The sequence below is a fragment of the Myxocyprinus asiaticus genome, chromosome 22 (assembly GCF_019703515.2).
Source record: "Myxocyprinus asiaticus isolate MX2 ecotype Aquarium Trade chromosome 22, UBuf_Myxa_2, whole genome shotgun sequence".
Classification (NCBI taxonomy): Eukaryota; Metazoa; Chordata; class Actinopteri; order Cypriniformes; family Catostomidae; genus Myxocyprinus; species Myxocyprinus asiaticus.
This window is the reverse complement of record NC_059365.1, coordinates 47,088,062-47,107,639: the sequence shown is the minus strand read 5'-3', so window position 1 is coordinate 47,107,639 and position 19,578 is coordinate 47,088,062. Positions and strand designations below refer to the sequence as shown.

Here is a 19,578-nt window from a genome sequence, read left to right as displayed (position 1 = left end):
ACATCCCGCCACAAGCCGACACAGACTGGGCACTCAAGGAACTGTACGGGATTATAAGCAAGCAGGAAACCACGCACCCTGAGGCCACGTTTATTGTGACCGGGGACTTTAACAAAACCAATCTCAAATCAGTCACACCAAAATACAACCAATGCATTAGTTTTAACACACGAGGGACCGGGTTTTGGACCATTGCTACTCTCCCTTCCGGGATGGCTACAAATCCCTCCCCCGCCTACCATTTGGCAAATTGGACCACTCTTCCATTCTGCTTCTGCCCGCTTACAGGCAGAAACTGAAACAGGAAGCACCCACCCTCAGAACGATCCAGTGCTGGTCGGACCAATCAGACTCTACGCTACAAGACTGTTTTGATCACGCGAACTGGGAGATGTTCCGGTCTGCCTCTGATGACGATATCGAGCTTTACGCTGATAGCATAACGTGTTTCATCAGAAAGTGCGTAGAGGATGTTGTTCCGACCAGAACAATACGGATCTACCCGAACCAGAAACCTTGGATTAATATCAACGTTCGTGCGGCACTTGATGCACGGACCTCCACTTTTAATTCCGGGAATGTGGAAGAGCATAAACAAGCCAATTATGCCCTCCGAAAAACAACAGAACAGCAAAACGTCAGTACAGGAACAAGATTGAAGGACAGTTCAACACCACCAACTCTAGAAGCATGTGGCAGGGAATTAACATCATCATGGACTTTAAAGGGAATAAAAACTCAGCCATGAACACCGCTGCCTCTCTCCCGGATGAGCTAAATACTTTTTATGCTCGTTTCGAGGGAAATAACACCGCCCTCGCTACAGAGGTTAGTTCATTTTCTGTCTCTGTAGTGGATGTAACCTGATCCTTCCGACGGGTGAATATTTGCAAAGCCGCGGGTCCAGACGGCATTCCGGGCCGCGTCATCAGAGCATGTGCGAACCAACTGGCTGGTGTTTTTACGGACATTTTCAACCTTTCCCTCTCCTTGTCTGTGGTCCCCACATGCTTTAAAACATCCACCATTGTGCCTGTTCCAAAGCAATCCAAAATCACTTGCCTAAATGACTGGCATCCTGTTGCTCTGACCCCCATCATCAGCAAATGCTTTGAGAAACTAATCAGAGATTACATCTGCTCTGTGCTGCCTCCATCACTGGACCCATTGCAGTTTGCTTACCGCAACAACCGCTCCACTGATGATGCCATTGCATCCACAATACACACTGCTCTCTCCCACCTGGAAAAAAGAACACTTATGTGAGAATGTTGTTTGTAGACTACAGCTCAGCATTCAACACCATAGTGCCCTCCAAGCTTTATGTGAAACTCCGGGATCTGGGCTTAAACAGCTCACTGTGCAGCTGGATCCTGGACTTCCTGTCAAGCAGACGCCAGGTGATTAGAATGGGCAGCAACATCTCCTCATCACTGACCCTCAACACTGGAGCCCCGCAGGGCTGTGTTCTCAGCCCACTCCTGTATTCTCTGTACACACATGACTGTGTGGCAACACACAGCTCCAATGCCATCATTAAGTTTGCTGATGATACGACGGTGGTAGGTCTGATCACTGAAAATGATGAAACAGCCTACAGAGAGGAGGTGCACACTCTGACACACTGGTGTCAGGAGCACAACCTCTCCCTCAAAGTCAGTAAGACAAAGGAGCTTGTGGTGGACTTCAGGAGAAGAGAAAGAGAACACAGCCCCATCACCATCAATGGAGCACCAGTGGAGAGGTTCAGCAGCTTCAAGTTCCTGGGCGTCCACATCACTGAGGAACTCACATGGTCGGTCCACACTGAGGCCGCTGTGAAGAAGGCTCATCAGTGCCTCTTCTTCCTGAGATGGCTGAGGAAGTTTGGAATGAACCACCACATCCTCACACGGTTCTACACCTGCACTGTAGGGAGCATCCTGACTGGCTGCATCTCCGCCTGGTACAGCAATAGCACTGCCCACAACCGCAAAGCCCTGCAAAGGGTGGTGCGAACTGACAGACACATCATCGGAGGTGAGCTTCACTCCCTCCAGGACATATATACCAGGCGGTGTGTGAAAAAAGCTCAGAGGATCATCAGAGACTCCAGCCACCCGAGCCATGGGCTGTTCTCACTGCTACCATCAGGCAGGCGGTATCGCAGCGTCAGGACCTGCACCAGCCGACTACATGACAGCTTTTTCCCCCAAGCAATCAGACTTTTGAACTCTTGATCTCTCACAATCAAATACATCAGCACTGCACTTTATTAATCTTATCTCACACCAGACTGTCATAAATTATGTTCTCTCTTAACAATGCACTGGCAACTTACTATCAACCGACAGCCTGAATGTCAATACAGTGCAATACAACCTACTGTATATTTTATATTTTATATATACTATATATACTATTTTTATTGTATAATGTGTATTCTATGTTGTGTGTATTGTATACTGTACATTGTATGTTATTATTTGTATATTGTGTTGTGTGTAATTATGTGTATATTAGATTTTTAATTGTGTTGTGTAAATCTGATGTTTATTGTAAATTGGTATATGTCTCATCACTGTCATGACACTATCTTGCTCGGAACTGCACCCAAGAATTTCACACACTATTGCACTTATGTATATGGTTGTGTGACAATAAAAGTGATTTGATTTGATTTGATTTGCTTGTTTAACTCTGCAGAGTACTGATTGCCATCCTAAATTAAGAATATTAGTGGTCGTCAATAAGACTGTAAGATATATAGCCTATATACATATTCGCAATATATCGCAAATGAACTTGCATCATGATTTTAATGCATCCATTTATACAGTTTATTAAGATGCAGAGAGCTGAAAATACTAGGCACATTTCTGTGTATGTTCCTATTAGATCACCCTCCAGCTTGTTGGCGATTTCTCATATTATGTGATGGTCAAGTATGTACTCCTGCAATAGTTTTTATATCATGAAATAAATCGCCTTGACCTCCTGTACTCTTCAGTTGGTTATATAAGCTAAGTCATCTTGTTTTTTGAAACACTAAGGTTTACTTTGAAAATGGCACTTAAGAGGCTTTATGCAACACTTGAATCCAAATGAAAGTTTTGCTGCTTTTCATCTATATCTATTACAATTAAGGTCATCTATTTGCTAGTGTACTTCCAAATGTTAACAAAATTCATTTTCATAAGATACAAGCATTTAAAATCTGCAGTCTCTCTCTTCCACCAATACGAATCAAACATTTTTATGACTCATTCTACACTTGAGATTTTCAGCAAATCAAATGCTTTTTTGAATGAAAACACACCCTACCCTTACAACGTCTGGCTGTGTTCTAACTGGTGCTGATCAAGCCTTCGCAGGGAACTTTAAAGAGAGCAAAATCCATGAAATAGTGTTGTTCTGAACAGATTTTCTGATAAGAATCGCTTAAAAAGTGAGTTCTGACTGTTGGTTATCACCTTTCAACTCTCTGAAGCTCTCACAGTGGAGTGTAATTGTCTTCAAAGTAAATAATTCATATCAATAATTCTGGGGTGATCATTTCTGATCAGGATGCACCAACGCTGGAGCTAGATGAAAGGACAAGTGGCTGGAGTTTTTTGTGTGTGTGTTTGTGTGTGTGTGTGTGTGTGTGTGTGTGTGTGTGTGTGCAGCCGTAGGTTTCCTGGGATGTACAGTTCTAGTAAGTTTTCTCTAATTATAATGCTTGGTGTATTGTGATTCATAACATAGATATACTATATTGTATTCCTTTGTTTTTCATTCATCTGTATTGCTCAGTGGCTCCTGCCTTGTTGTAAACAAAGACTGCGATTTATTGTGTGCGTTTGTGGACAGGTTATGTAGTAATGTTGACACAGTTAGATCATCATTCAGTTTTCAAATATTTGGAAAAGCTGACCGATATTACCTCTCAAGTTTTCCCTGTAAGAGTTCTCTAGCTTGATCAGCATGATGGAAAGGGGCGTGTGTCAAAGTGTCTCTACAAACCAAAACCTATTGGCTAGTTTTAAAAATGGGGCAAATAGTTGGACATGTCCCACCCCCACTTCCTATTTCAGTAGGAAATACATTAAAACAGTAACTCCAACCTTGCTTGTCAAGGCACTTCAGGGAGACTTTAAGGGAAACTGAAAGGGATTATGACGTTTTACTTATAAACCCCTTAAATAACACTTAATGGTTATTTTCTGCAGCTTTAATTTTAAGGGAAACTTTAGGGTGTTCTTAAGGGAAAATTACACTTAAGGTGCTTTATGCAACCGGGCCCAATTATTTTAAAAGTTCATATGTGACATTGTTTCTGTGACAGCCCCAGAGCTCCGACACTGGGTGTATACGTCAGCGTCCGAATTCACTTACTCATTTAGTTCACTAACTGCTGAGATATAGTGCACTCACTGCCATTCACTATATAGGAAATAGTGAATGAGTGAATGATTTTGGACACAGTGTTGATTTTGATAGCATAAAAATGTATTAGTATCAATATTTTATTGAAATTACACATTTTAGATTACATGATAACATAAAAATAGAGAATCAGTCTGGGTTTTTCCCCATTTAAAATGGACTCAAATGGTTGAGTCCATTTTCATCAGGGGACCCTCATGTTAGGCTTGTTTGAGAAGCCAAACGCCTCTCCTTAAAAGTAGATGAGAGCAGGCTGGTGCAGTCTAGGGAGAAGTGAAATAAGAACTGTCAAGTCGGACAGTTCTCACTTCACATAATAGATCAGCCGCTACGAGATCAAAGGCAGATGTTGCGTGATTCACGTTCAGTGCTTTGTTGTTATTAAAGTGGATGTAATTTAAATTCTGTTGCTTTTATGTGAAAATAAATATGATGAACAAAACATTCAATGTAACTGCTATTTAATCCCCAAATCACATGTCCCATACAGAATGTTGGGAATATTCTCATATAATTTATACACATAAAAACATGATATTATAGACAAAAAAATCTAACATTTTAAAAGTGAACAAAACATCATGGTTGTTTAAGCCAATGAGCATTAAGCTGTGTTGTCAGCCAATCATTTCCCATTGTGCTTGCAGTTCGCACAACTCGGAAAAAGCAACTGCGCCGCCTGCCTGCTACAACTGCGGCTGCCTCACTCTCGCGGGAATAGAATATTTTTGATATACGTGGTCATGATATCATGAAGTTGGACAGATTTCTAACCGGCATGCAGCTGTCGGTGATCACCGGTGATCGGTTCTGTGCAGAACTTGCTCATCTCAAATGAGCCTAATGAAATGCATGCTGTTTTTCTTCAGTCATTGTACTGGATCATAAGCAGAGAACATGAAACATAAGTAGCCTACTGTCACTCACATGTTGCATGTTTTAAAAATGCACTCTTTTAACATTTTAAAATATGTTTTTCACTGTAATGTTCTAATTGCAAAATAGACTGCAGAAGCCGAAAGTTGAGTTTTAAGCTTTAATATGATACCAAGTATGTGAACATTGATGAAGTTTTTGATATAAAACAAATAATTTGTCTTTTAGCCACACTCAAACGGCCCAACTGTTGGCCAGTGACAGTTAACAGGTTTAAAATGGGCGTGTAAGACAGCCTCTGTAGCACCCCCATTTTCACCTACATCAACCAAATTTGGTACATATATAGTTCTCATCAAGCTGGACAACTTTCATAATTATAGTCATTAAGTCTGCCCAACAGGAAGTCAGCTATTTTGGAATTGTTTAATATTGCAGTCTCTGAACTTTTAAATACTCCTCCTAGGGGATTTATGAGACCGCCACCACATTAAGACAACATTATGCCAAAACATTGAAGATGCTAAATTATGAACAGATTTTGGATATATTGAACGGTGTTGCAATGGTGAGGCATTAAATTAATGACAAAAATGGGAAACAGGAAGTGTTTTTTATCTTCTGTGTGCAATGTGTGATTTACATCAAAATTGATATGTATGTTTAGTCTTGGGGGCTAAACACATGGATGTGACTATTTTGGGACATAGTCATAGTGCCACCACCTGGCAGCAGGAAGTGTGGCTCTTACAAAAGACTTTAAAATAATCCTCTTGTATTTACCAAAATTGCTTCAAAATTGTTTAGAATAATGTCAAATGCCAAATGCATGTGTCCACCTTGCATTATTTTCCGAAAGCCACCAGGTGGAAATGGACCCATGGTGCTTGCAGCTATATTTATTATTATTATTATCTATAAGCAATATCACAATCGCAAGCAGCCTTGTGCCACAGGTAATCAGATTTTTTCAGTTTTCATTAATACTGTGAAGCTCTGTTTACCAAAAAAAATAAAATTTAATAATAATAATAATAATAATAATATATATATAATTTTTTATTTGATTAAAACTGTATGTATTAATTTGATTAAACACCATTTGATCATAACACTTAATTAAACATTTAACATGGAATTCAGAAAAATTAAAACAGAAAACACATAATTTGAATCTGTAAGACTTTATGCAGTTCTTTTAATCGTGTCATTTTCAGTATAATTTCATCAAAAATCTGAGGCTTTTTATAAGTTGATTACAGTACTGATTTAGTATCAATACAGAGGTAACAGGGCTGGTATCATACCAAAGCCAACATTTTGGCATCAGAACAACCCTAATGTATAGAGAGTGATATGAAGCAAATCAGCCTTGTTTTGAATGCACATAGGTCAGGGATTTTGAAATATGCAATAAAAGACAGAGTGTAACATTAAAAGAGGTGACATAAGGTAAGTTTAACGGTTTAGAGTGCAACTGAATTTTGCCGGTCAGCAGCGTTCAACAGTGAAATTCCATTAGACGGTCCTGCAGTAAAGATGAACACAATGTACAGTCATACACTTATGGAAAAGCATGAATAATTGAAACATGCACAGTGTTAGTATGCTGTTAAAGTAGATCAGTGTCAGCTAGAGGATCTCAGTGTGAAGGTCTTTCTTCGTTGGATGAAGCTTTGGTCATTTCAAACAGAAGTTTGATTCATTGTAACATGACCTCACAATGTTTGTCATACAACCTCATCATGTTGTATGTGCAATTCAGGCATCCAGTTATCATCTTGTCAATAAAACAGTTGTGATTACTTTTTATTAAAACATAATTGTTTTGATAATTTGGAGATGTTGAGTCTATAATAATAATAATAATTCCTTACATTTATATAGTGCTTTTCTAGGCACTCAAAGCGCTTCACATAGTATAGGGGGGATCTCCTCAACCACCACCAGCGTGCAGCATCCACCTGGATGATGCGACAGCAGCCATAGTGCACCAGAATGCCCACCACACACTAGCTATTGGTGGAGAGGAGAGGAGAGTGATGTTGCCAATTCAGGGATGGGGATTTTAAGGGGGCCATGATAGACAAGGGCCAATGGGGGGAATTTGGTCAGGACCAATACCAGGTTATACCCCTACTAATTACGAGAAGTGCCCTGGGTTTTTTAATGACCACAGAACCTCTGTTTAACGTCTCATCTGAAAGACAGTGCTTTTTTACAGTATAGTGTCCCCATCACTATACTGGGGCATTAGGACCCACACAGACCGCAGGGTGGGCATCCCCTGTTGGCCTCCCTAATACCACTTCCAGAAGCAACCTTAGTTTTCCCCAGGAGGTCTCCCATCCCAGTCTAGAGTCTCTTCCTCTCATAGAGACAGCAACTAAACTAATGGATGTTAAATTAACTAGACTTAAAGCCAAAAAACATTTGTGTAACCGTTTGTGTTGTCTTTTACCATTTCTTTCTCCGTAAATGTTCTTTATTTTTCATAGCCTTTAGTTTATGTCAAAATCTGACAAAAACATGATTTGCTTCTTGCTAGTAATGCTAGTCGGTGACCAGCAATGGGTCAGGTTTAGCTGGCTTTCATGGTCCAGTTAGCCACTTGGCATTTACAGCTCGGGTGATTTCTATGATTCCCATGTGCAAAGATGGCAGATTTCAAATTGTGTACTTCCAGGGATGTATTATATTCACCCAACTGGTGGACCGTGTTCCAGGTCTGAACCCTGGAATTGTTTCATCCAGACCATGAGACATCATGACAATGGTTTCCCCATCTCACCGTTTCTACACTTTAGGTTAGCAGCACGACAAAACAACGGAGCTGTGTACAACGCAAACGCTCCGGGGCATAGATAGCACTGATCTTTTAGCACTATATCCTTGAATATTTTTCTCTAGCACCGAACGTGCTTCATTAATGCCCTTTCGCGCTCCACACGTTGCCTCTCTCCACCGCGACATGAGGCACCACATAGTTGAGCTGCAGGTTCTGTTATTTTAACAACGATGCAGAAATATACAGTGAGCAGCAATATAGATGGATACCGGCATCTTTCGCTAAAATACACTGCACTCTTTTGCTTCAATGAAAATGAAGCAAAGTGAAATAATCTTTATGGGTCTGACATGACTCAGCTAAGCAAGGTTTGTGTCAGGACAATTAATCAAGTCAAGTCATTTTTATTTGTTTAGCGCTTTTCACAACACACATCATTTCAAAGCAGCTTTACAGAAAATCATGCATTAAGACTTTATAGATATTACAGTTTCATTTTTTTGTTAGAGTGATTATTGTGTAGTTTGATTAAATTTGATTGTAAATTGTGTATAAAAAAATAAAATAAATTAAATAATAATTGTATTTAGAACTCCTGTGAGCAAACTAAAGGCGACTGGGTAAGGAACACAAAACTCCATAAGATGTTGGTTATTGGAGAAAAATAAACTTGGGACAAACCAGGCTCACTGTGTGGGTCAGTTCCCCTCTGGCTAAACAACATTAATATAATGCTAATATTAGTTATTTATGTGCAGTGCAAGTCATGGTTTAAAATGAGTAAACTAAGTGTTAAGGTCCAGTGTTTAAAAAAATATTTTGTATGAACTGTAAGATTAATGATTTATGTCTCTGAAGTCCATCCTGGATTATCTGCAGAAGTTCACATAGATGCATTGTCCTTTGTTAGTTGGCTGATGAAGGCTTTTGTTGGAAATTAAATGATGAATGTCTGTTTAGTCCATCAATAGACAAAGGTGATGCAGGCAGAGGAGGAATTGGTCATGTTCCAGAGTGCCTTTAGATAAGAAACGATTATTTCCCGTCTAAAATTAGCTTTATTAATCAACATGTTTCAAGCCTATTGATAATAAACAAAGATATTTTTGTTTACATTTTGTTGAAATTAATCAGAGTTAACGTCATCTCTGGCATGGATGGCAAGAATTCAACCAAAACTTTGAAATTACGTTTTCTTTGCTTTGAATATATATCTGTATATATAAACAGTGGAAGATCCCCCAAAGTCCACTATTTTGGCCGTCTTTGGGCCCCCAATGTCCTCATTCTTGCCCAGTTATTAAGAGACTTTTTTGACAGTTTTTGATTCATAATCTTTTTTTCTTATAGTACTTTTACTTATTTTAAGTATTGCTGACATCTTGGACATTTATATTCCATTGTCATTAGTCAGCATGGCTATGAAACAAGTTATTATTGTCCGAACCTTTGGTGGGACGGAAATGTAGAGACCAGACCTCTTGGAACTTTAAATGAATACCCCTGGCATACACCCCTGTTAAATTAGAGCTCTTCAGTTGAAGAAAGTTTTTCTAGTTTTGTGTGCACCAGACAGTCATTGAATGGGCATGACATCTGAGACTGAGGCTAATGTTAACAAAACTAACCTAAAATAGCCTTACTGTTGCTATAAATTTATGAGTGAAAAAAGAGTCCATGAGTATTTCCCATTCTTAGAACCTTTTGGCACCATATGATGTCATCTGCTCTGTAAAATTGTTCAGCTTGAATGTTTCTTTCCTTGCATATCCCATTAATGAGCTGGAGGGGAGAATGGAGAGTCTCCTGAGGGAATGACTTATTTCTGGATGACTCCATTGTCTGGGATAATTATATTACTAAGTGTACCGCTCAGAATAAATGTACTATGAATCATGTGTTGTTTATTATGGGGGGCATTAATAAATAATGAGCGTTGTGGTGTATCGCCTCCAGCTCTGATAGTTCACTTTGTTCTCTTCTCTATGTGCTCGGACCTGTTTTGGTATCTGATTTCCAGATTTAAAGCAGCTTTCCGGGTGTTCATCAGCGTTCAGGCAGTTTAAAGAGTCTGACAGTTTAAACACAGGACATGAGAGAAGACAGGCAAAGAACAATAAAGCTCTCTCCAGGTGTTTGTGTTGGGACTGGAGGAGATGCAGGTAGTGTGGAGTGCTTCTCCTTCAGCCCTATTTTTTCCATGATTCAATCTCACCACTGTAAATACAGGAAATATCAGCCAATCTGAACCTTAACCTCTGGCGGGTCCAAAAGGGGGCACTATATTGAAAAAAAGTTTAAGCTTAAAATGCTCAAGTCCCTGTTTACATAAGTCAGGCATATGTGGTATCGTATGAAAGCTAACCATCACTTCTGCATTTGTGTTACTTAAAATGACAAAATAAGGCCTTAAAACATCAGTGATAAGCTCCACCTTGTGGTCATGTGGTAGAAATAATAATATGAATCTAAAAAACATAAAATAGCAATTAAATAGACAAATCATATATCAAATGAAAGCTCTCACTCTCAGGAATATGACTTTACAGTTTATGTTGTTACCCTAATGCACAGTTTAAAATATTTTCAAAAGAATCACGAAGTGAAATATGATATTTGTTAGACATCAAATAAAAATGTCTCTTTATGCTCTGATAACTGCTGCTGTAAGCCCCAAATGGTTAAAAACTGTATATCTGCATTTACCTTAGAAAGTTCTCTAAACAATTAGCCATTGTTTACTTGTCTGTGAGCTTGCTTGTGTGAATAATCTGATGTTATATATTAGATGTCCAGAACTAAATATGTGGTCCCGCAGGAAAAGCATGCTAAACAAATCATTGGAATAATATATTGGTGAATACAATGATAAAATGTTACACATCACCATAAAGGGGAGGATCTCAGCTTTCATACATCAAGATGGTGCCATGGATGGCCGCCTCTGTGTGGAGTGCTCCAATTCTTTTGTTGTTTTTGTTTGTTTATCCTGTGTTTAGTAATCTTTTTCCAATCAGTTTTACAGGGACAAACTGCTGAACATTCAGCAGCATATACCAGACAATCTTTTCCCGGTTTTTGACTATTCGGACACTTTGCTAGACATTTTAGTCAGAGGCGCAGCTGTGCTGTTCAAGAGATGCAGGCAAGGGAGATGAGCAGACATGCTAGTCAAGCTCCGAAGGTATTCCTACTAGGACTTATTTAATGTACAACAACGACAAACCATGGTTTACAGCAGAACTCAGGCAGCTTTGTCAGGCCAAAGAGGATGCTTACAGAGGTGGGGATAAAGTCTTGTACAATCAGGCCAGGAACACACTGAATAAGGAAATCAGAGTGGCTAAAAGTAAATACTCTGAACCTGCATCAGTGTGGAGAGGCCTGAAAGACATTACTAACTTCAAGAGACCTTCCCCCAACACTGTAGGGAACCAACAACTGGCTGATGACTTGGATGTGTTCTACTGTAGATTTCAAAGGCCCAACCTCACACCCACTCTGACCTTCACTTCACACAAACACCAACACCTCCTGCAACCCCCCTCCTCCCCCCCTCCTGATACTCAACCAGCACTTAAGATCTGTGAAGAAGAGGTGTGCTGAATCTTCCGAAAACAAAAGACAAGGAAAGCACAGGGCCCAGATGCCGTTTCACCCATGTGTCTTAGATCCTGTGCTAACCAGCTGGCCCCGATCTTCACACTGATCTTCAATAGATCACCGGAACAGTGTGAAGTCCCATGCTGCTTCAAATGCTCAATCATCATTCCTGTCCCAAAGAAACCAAAAATCACAGAACTTAATAACTACAGACCCGTCACCCTGACATCTGTGGTCATGAAATAATTTGAGAGACTGGTGTTGGCCCACCTGAAGGACATCACTGGACCCTTTCTAGATCCCATTCAATTTGCTTATTGAGCAAACAGGTCTGTGGAGGATGCAGTCAACATGGGATTGCGTCATATCCTGCAATATCTGGATAGACCGGGGACATATGCAAGGATCCTTTTTGTGGACTTCAGTTCAGCTTTCAACACCATCATCCCAGCTATTCTCCAGACTAAATTATACCAACTCTCTGTTCCCACGTCTATCTGTCAGTGGATTACCAGCTTTCTGACAGACAGGCAGCAGCTTGTGAGACAGGGGAAATTCACTTCCAACACCTGTATGATCAGCACTGGTGCCCCCCAGGGATGTGTGTTATCCCCACTACTCTTCTTCCTGTACACAAATGACTGCATCACCAAGGACCCCTCTGTCAAGCTCCTGAAGTTTGCAGATGACACCACTGTCATCGGCCTCATCCAAGATGACGATGAGTCCGCATACAGAAGGGAGGTTGAACAGCTGGCTGTCTGGTGCAGTCAAAACCATCTGGAGCTGAACATGTTCAAAATGGTGGAGATGATTGTGGACTTTAGGAGGAACACCCCAGCACTGACCCCCTCACCTTTCTAAACAGCACTGTGGTAGCAGTGGAGTCGTTCAGGTTCCTGGGCACTACCATATCACAGGACCTGAAGTGGGAGACCCACATTGACGCCATTGTGAAAAAGGCCCAGCAGAGGTTGTACTTCCTTTCCCACAGGCGCTGCTGATACAGTTCTACTCAGCAGTCATTGAGTCTGTCCTCTGCACTTGAATAACTCTCTGGTTTGGTTCAGCTACAAAATCGGATATCAGAAGTCTACAAAGGACAGTTCGGACTGCTGAGAGGATTATTGGTTGCCCCATGCCCTCCCTTCAAGAACTGTACACTTCCAGAGTGAGAAATAAGACTGGAAAAATCACTCTAGACCCCACTCACCCTGCTCACTACCTTTCTGAACTGTTGCCTTCTGGCCGACGCTTCAGAGCTCTGAGCACCAGAACCTTCAGGCACAGGAACAGCTTTTTCCCTCAGGCTATCCATCTCATGAACAGTTAAAACTGCCCCAATGAGCAATAATTATGTGCAATTCACAGTTTAGTCTTTTTATATTTATCCAACATATCCTACCTCTTCTGCCATTACATTCCCTTGCACTGTATATAACAGATATATATATATATATATATATATATATAGTATGTGTATATATATATATATATATATATATTGTCTTATTGTGTATTCTATATATACTTTATTTTCTATTCAATTTTTATTTTATTTAAAAAAATTGTTTTATTTGTTTTATTTTTATTTTATTTTATTATTATCTCTGTCTTGTTGCTGTATTGTATTGTTGTGCACTGGAAGCTCCTGTCACCAAGACTAATTCCTTGTAACTGATTCTGATTCTGATTCTAATGGCACTTAGATTGAGCTTCTAGTCCACTCAGAGACTGAGGTATTCAATGAAACATGGGGGTGGTGCATGAACTGAAAATTAGACTGAATGTATATGGATGAGCACATCTGTGATGGCTAAAATGCATTATAGTGTCACCTACATTTCAGATCGGCATTTTGTGACGGAAGGTGATAGAAGAAAAAAAAATGTTTTAGTACTTGCTGACATCTAGTGGAATAAATTTGCTGCCATCTTACAAATTTAAGACAACAAAATTAATATATATATATATATATATATTATTCATCATAAGATTGTAAACACATACAATATTGTTTATGAATAATTGGAGTCTTATACTGTCAACTTATTTTTGGCAATAAGTCGACAGTATGTGTGAATGGTGAGCTTTTAAATTTGAGAGCCCAAAAATGCTTCAGAGTTGAAGAGATTGAAGAGAGAGAGAGTTTGTCAACTGAAACAAAAGGTTGTTCCTGTTATTAATTTGTTTATTATCATTATTATTTTTTATCTTAGCATTATGATTTCTCCCATTCATATTTGTACCAGTGTCTCTGACTCTAATCTTATGGCTAGAATGTCACCTAATTAATAGTCACAAACAACGTGGAACTTGATCAAGACAACACATTTGGCCAATTTCTGTAAAAGCATATAGTCACGCATTCCACTTGTCATTCTTAAAGGTCTTCTTTTAGATCTCCTCCTACAGAGTGTTGCATCTACGCTGTTTTCAAGCATCCCGTTACAAGTGCTACGTTTTTAAGACAGTGTGTGCAGCAGGATGCTTGAAAACAGCGTAGATGCAACACTCTGTAGGAGGAGATCAAATTCCAGGACATTATTAATGATCTTCAAAGCTCTTGTTTCTCTATAAGCTAGAGCTTGAAAGCAAAATTTGTGTGTTCTGGTGGCTAGCAGAGACTAATGATTATGCCTGATTATGTCATAGCGCCGGCCCACGACTAAACACTGAGCTGACCACCTGAATACTGTGTGAATCTCACCGCAGGCTTTTGTTTTGGGGCGATACGGATCCTTTTGATCCACTTTTACATCTCATTAGATGACCACCTTTTGAAATGGCAACTTATGTTAATTTGAAATCGTGATGCACAAGTCAAGTCAAGCATATCATGATGAAGCAAGAAGATGAGGGGAAAACCCCAAAGATCAGAGATGAACAGTAGGGGAGACTGTAAGTGTAACACTCAGCTTGATCTCATGAACATTCCGTGACCATGGCAAAATTTTTGCCAAACAAAATTATGTGCCTTATGACACATTTGGCTGCAGTTTCCCAGTGAAGTATCCAGCGGTGACCAAAAGTGAGTGTGATGGTGTCGTAATCAGACCAGGTTGAATATTATGGATGTTTTAATGGGTAAAATGTACCTATCTAACCTAAAACTTTATCCAAAACCTAACCAATAGTGATCCAAAATCAAATGAGAGGTACACACAAAACTTTACCCTAAACCAGTGGTTCTCAATTTTTTTGGGTCACCCCCCTCTTTGAAACAAGAAAAACTACATTACAACTATATTTTCTATCATCTTCATTCGACAAAAATGGTTTTATTTAAAAATACAATGAAAACTGAATGGAAAGTTACACTTCACTCCAGGGAGCGCTTGGCCCCTCAGAAAAACCGAATCCTCCATTCATCCGCATTTAACTAAAAGAAAGTTTTATATCTCATTGGAGACAATTTTACTCACCAGTAAAATTGAAGAAGCTTCAGCAGTCTCTATAAAAGTTTTTTTAAATCCTCATCCAGTAATAATAATTGACTGTGATTGTTGCATCCTAGCCAGCGCTGAAAAAAGTAACAAGTATCACGTGACAGCGCCATCTACATGCTTTCGGTTGCAGTTAGGACCTCTGGTAATTTACACCTGATTAATGATACTGATAAACTTTAATAAAAACTGACCTTTTCGCCATCATTTACTCACCCTCGTCGTTCAAAATCAGTATGACTTTTTCATCCGTGAAACACAAGACTGAGGGATGAGAGGATCGTGTTTGTGGCTGTCCAAGCTCCAAAAGTACATATCAAAGCACCTTAAAGTTGTCCATAACACTCGTGCCTTAGATCTCAATTCTTCTGAAGTCATATAGTGTGTTGTGTGAGGGAAAGACAGAAATGTAAGAGTTAATTCACCTCGTCACTCATCTGAAACTGGCGCGCACGCAAGAATAACCTTTTTTACATGAGCGCACCTGACATCATTGCTTTGGGCTGTCAAGAGCTGCCTGCACAGGATGCACTGTGGTGCCAGGCTAAAGTTTAAAGGCAGAGAAAAATAAATTGTGCACATTGGTTCTAATGTGTATTTTCACTATTTTTGTTGAATGTGTGAAAGTGAATGAGATTTGAGGATGGGTCAGTGTCCCTTGCAATGCCTCCACACTCCCCCATGGGGCATGCCCAACACTTTGAGAACCACTGCCCTAAACAAACACCTAAACCTAACCGATAGTATCCAGAAAATAAATCAAAATAAAATAAAAAAGAATATTTTCTGAAGCAACCAAATCATCTTGTGTTGCTTCTATGACTGCTAAGAGATACTGGACCATTTACCTTCAGGAGATTAGACCCATAAAGATGTCTTTATATTCCTTGAGATTTGAGTTAATGCAGGTATCTTCTGACCTCCTCACACACGTGTTCTTGATGTGCACATCCACTGTTGTTGTTTCCAGCTTCGTCTCTTGTTGTTTAGTGCCGATTACATCTTCTTCAGCAACGGCTCAACTGTGAGGTTGCCACATTGTGGACCCACTAATTAGTGCAAATTATTCCAGACACATACTGCGCATTCATAGTACACGCAGTTAGAAAAATTGGGCCACATGCGTCCAGTGCTATAGCACTCTGTTGATGACGAAATTTGCATCACGCGTCCTGTTCGCAGAAGCCTAGCGTTCACATCTAACCGAAGTATAGTTGGGCTTTAGACATCAACATTTTTCCTGACAGTTAAAAGAAGTTGTACCATTTAAAGGTGGAAACTATTCAATAATATGAATAAATACTGCTCTGGAATCACATGACAGCTTCAGATGGAGGCGGTGTGTGTGTTGGGCTACAATAATACTCTAGCACTGCAGGTATACTCAAGCGCTTGTGGTAATCCTGCACATTTGTGCCTTACTGTCCATGACTTCATCCTTGTGGGACATGACAGCATATAAACATGCTCATTCCCACCTCACTGCTGTTAAAGAGAGCTGAGAACCCTCAAGACTAAACCAAACCCTTCATTACAAGCCATGCAGAAAGAGAACTTTTAATAAGCAGCCATTGATACAGTGACACTAATGAAAGAGATTTGTGCCCTCACACCTGTGTGGACCCTGGTGAAAAACTCACAGATTAACTGTGGCTGTAATGTCAAGAAAGCTCTTAAGAACACCTCATAATTCTCATGTTCAGTCAGTTCACACTCTCACAGCTGATTTTATCTTCTGTTCCACAGCCACGTCAAACGGCTCTTTGGAAGGCTTTGAGAATCGCGAGGGAGGCGTCTGCAAAACTCTCTCTATGAAGGTTATCATGAAGGTTGGACAGGGTAAGTGCACAGCTTCAACATCAAATCCTCTTCCATTTTGTACAGAGCTCTTTTTTTTTTTTTTTTTTTTACCATGCAGCAATTTAGCTGCCTTTGGAAATACATGTTACTACCACGTAATGTTGTACATGTTCACTTTGACTCAATTCCTTTTTTAACAATATCAGTAGAGCAAATGTATGTTTGCGCTGCTTGAAGTATTAAGAAACAACATTTACTTCAATGTAGTTCTGTTGTGTGATGAAATAAAAGATCACATCATTGAAAATGTCCAGTTATTCATTTGGCTTTTATCCAAAGAGACTGACAGTGTTCCCTGGGAATTAAACCCATGACCTTACCTTTGCTAGCGACATCGACCAAAAAACGTGTATTTTTTAGAATTTAGTTTTACAATGAAAACCAAAAATAAACGATCATATTAGTCTTTCAAACTTGTATGAATTTCTTTCTTCATTGACATTCTTTTTCATTTGAATAAGGACCTCTTATTATTAATGTGTGTTTTTTAATTTACACATGTACACACATAATAACGTGCATAGGACCCAGACAACTTCAAGACAGTTCTGTGATTTCAGCAATGTCCTGCATCATGAAATATGTAGAAGACATTAGTTTGTCTTGTCTCTGTTTGAGCTGATGCTGCAGGCATGGAGAGCACATCTGTATGCCATTAGCATTTAATTGCATGTTTGGGCTGGAAGTGAAATTCCCAAAACAGAAAAAGGTTCTGGACATGGTGATCCAGCAGAGCTCTTCCATGCATGAGTGGTCATGGAAGTTTTCTTCATGAGAGCCAAAAACCTCTGTGTAAAAATGAGTTTAACAAGCATCCAAGGTTAAACTGCATTTGCACATTGAATATAAAGTCACTCTCTGGGTCGATTCCAGTCTTTACTTTCACATATGTAAAGCAGCCTTGTGACATCACTAGTGTTGATGAGGAACATTTTCAAAGATGATCTTTGTCTTGTTTTCCAGGAAAAATATCTGAACATTGTTAAAAGTAGATAAATTCACCTGATGAGCAAAAATGCAAACGATGATAAGACATGACATCAGAGAATGTATTATCAATATACAGTGAGCTTCAGGATCTCACACTAAAAATCTTGAATTCAAAATCTAATTTAAACTTGTAAATAAACGTTTTAGGATTTAAAAAATAAATAAAACAAAGACGAATCTCAAGGCTTTTGCTTCAATGCGTGGAATTAGTTTTTTAGACAGATTGTACACTGCTCCTTAGAGGACAGGGAGGTTTTTTTTTTTTTTTCTTTTTTGCGTTCCCTCTTAATACATTTATCCATCCCTTACGAAAAATCACTCACAAAATGAACCATGGTTTTACTTTTTTAATATTGTAGTAAATATGGTTAATTTTGTGTTTTCTATGGTTACAAATAACTGTGGGAATTCTAGTAAAACCATAGTAACCACAAAATTTACCATGATTACTATAAGATTACTATAGTAAAACCATGTTTCATTTATTGTGAGGGAACACAAACTATTGCAAGACAACGCAAAACTATTTCTGAAATAAATTCCATCTGTCCTTTAAGGGGCTTTGTACAACTTGAGATTCTTTACAAAACTGAAATGATATTAAAATATATAAAAAAAATAAAAAAATAATGAGTTGTAGTGTATAGTGAATGTGCTGAAGTTAAGTGAACTCCATTTAAAAAGCATCTCAGGATGAAGCACCTCATGAAGTAGACATTGAATGAACAGAGTGTGCAGAGTTGCAATCTACACAAAGTGTGATTACATAGAAGATAGATTTGAGCATCTTTTGTTGTTGTTGTTTTTGGTCACTACTAGGGATGACACGCTGTGAGTTTTTGAAGGTTAGATTACTGTCTAAGAAAAATACAATATTTGAAGATTTTCTTATGCAACAACACTGAGGCAAAAAATAAATATCACAACTGAACGTGTTAGTGGATGCATTCTTTAGGGATATATGGATGCTAAGTGCAGCCCTACAATAGAAAAACTGATAAATACACAACAAATAAATAGAAGGTTTGTAATAAGAGACTCCAAAAGTGCAGAACTGTATGATTGTTGTGGGTGTGCAACATGTAATTTACGGCATCCAACTGTTTTTTTTTTTTTCTGCAACAGTTTATTAAAGTAATCCATTGTCTTTCAGACACCCAAGCATAAAAAAATCAGCAACAGACTCCAACACAATTTCAAAAATGAACCTGTGGATTATGCATAAAAATAACATTGCTCATAGCAGGCAATTTGAAGTCCGATAATGACTCAAATTTAAATGTATTTATAAGGTGAATTTGTACACAAGCAATGCTTTAAATAATGAGGATGATTTAAGACAAAACTTCTCAAAGTTCTCCACACTGATAGTAACTACACACAAATGCACTGCGTACTGTCAGCTTTAACGCTTAAACATTAAAAAAAAAAGTTGCAACTCTCAATTCATCCCTTTAAAAGCACCACAGATAAAAATATTAAACTCACAAACTCAATCGATGTTGGACAACTAGTAGAACATCCTGTCCCATTTTTAGGATGTGTACCTTTATATTATGTCTGTCTGCATGTTTTACATCTGTCGTCTTCTGTAACCCTTAGTCATTC

The 19,578-nt window shown here is 39.0% G+C and overlaps 1 protein-coding gene across 1 annotated transcript in view; it reads left to right on the top strand.

The window, feature by feature from the left end:
- LOC127413432 (ephrin-B1-like) overlaps positions 1-19,578 on the top strand; it is a 189,495-nt gene that overhangs the window by 156,309 nt on the left and 13,608 nt on the right. The window contains exon 3 of the mRNA XM_051650589.1: positions 16,867-16,959. Coding sequence (XP_051506549.1) covers positions 16,867-16,959 — 93 coding nt within the window. The remainder of the gene's footprint in view (positions 1-16,866; positions 16,960-19,578) is intronic.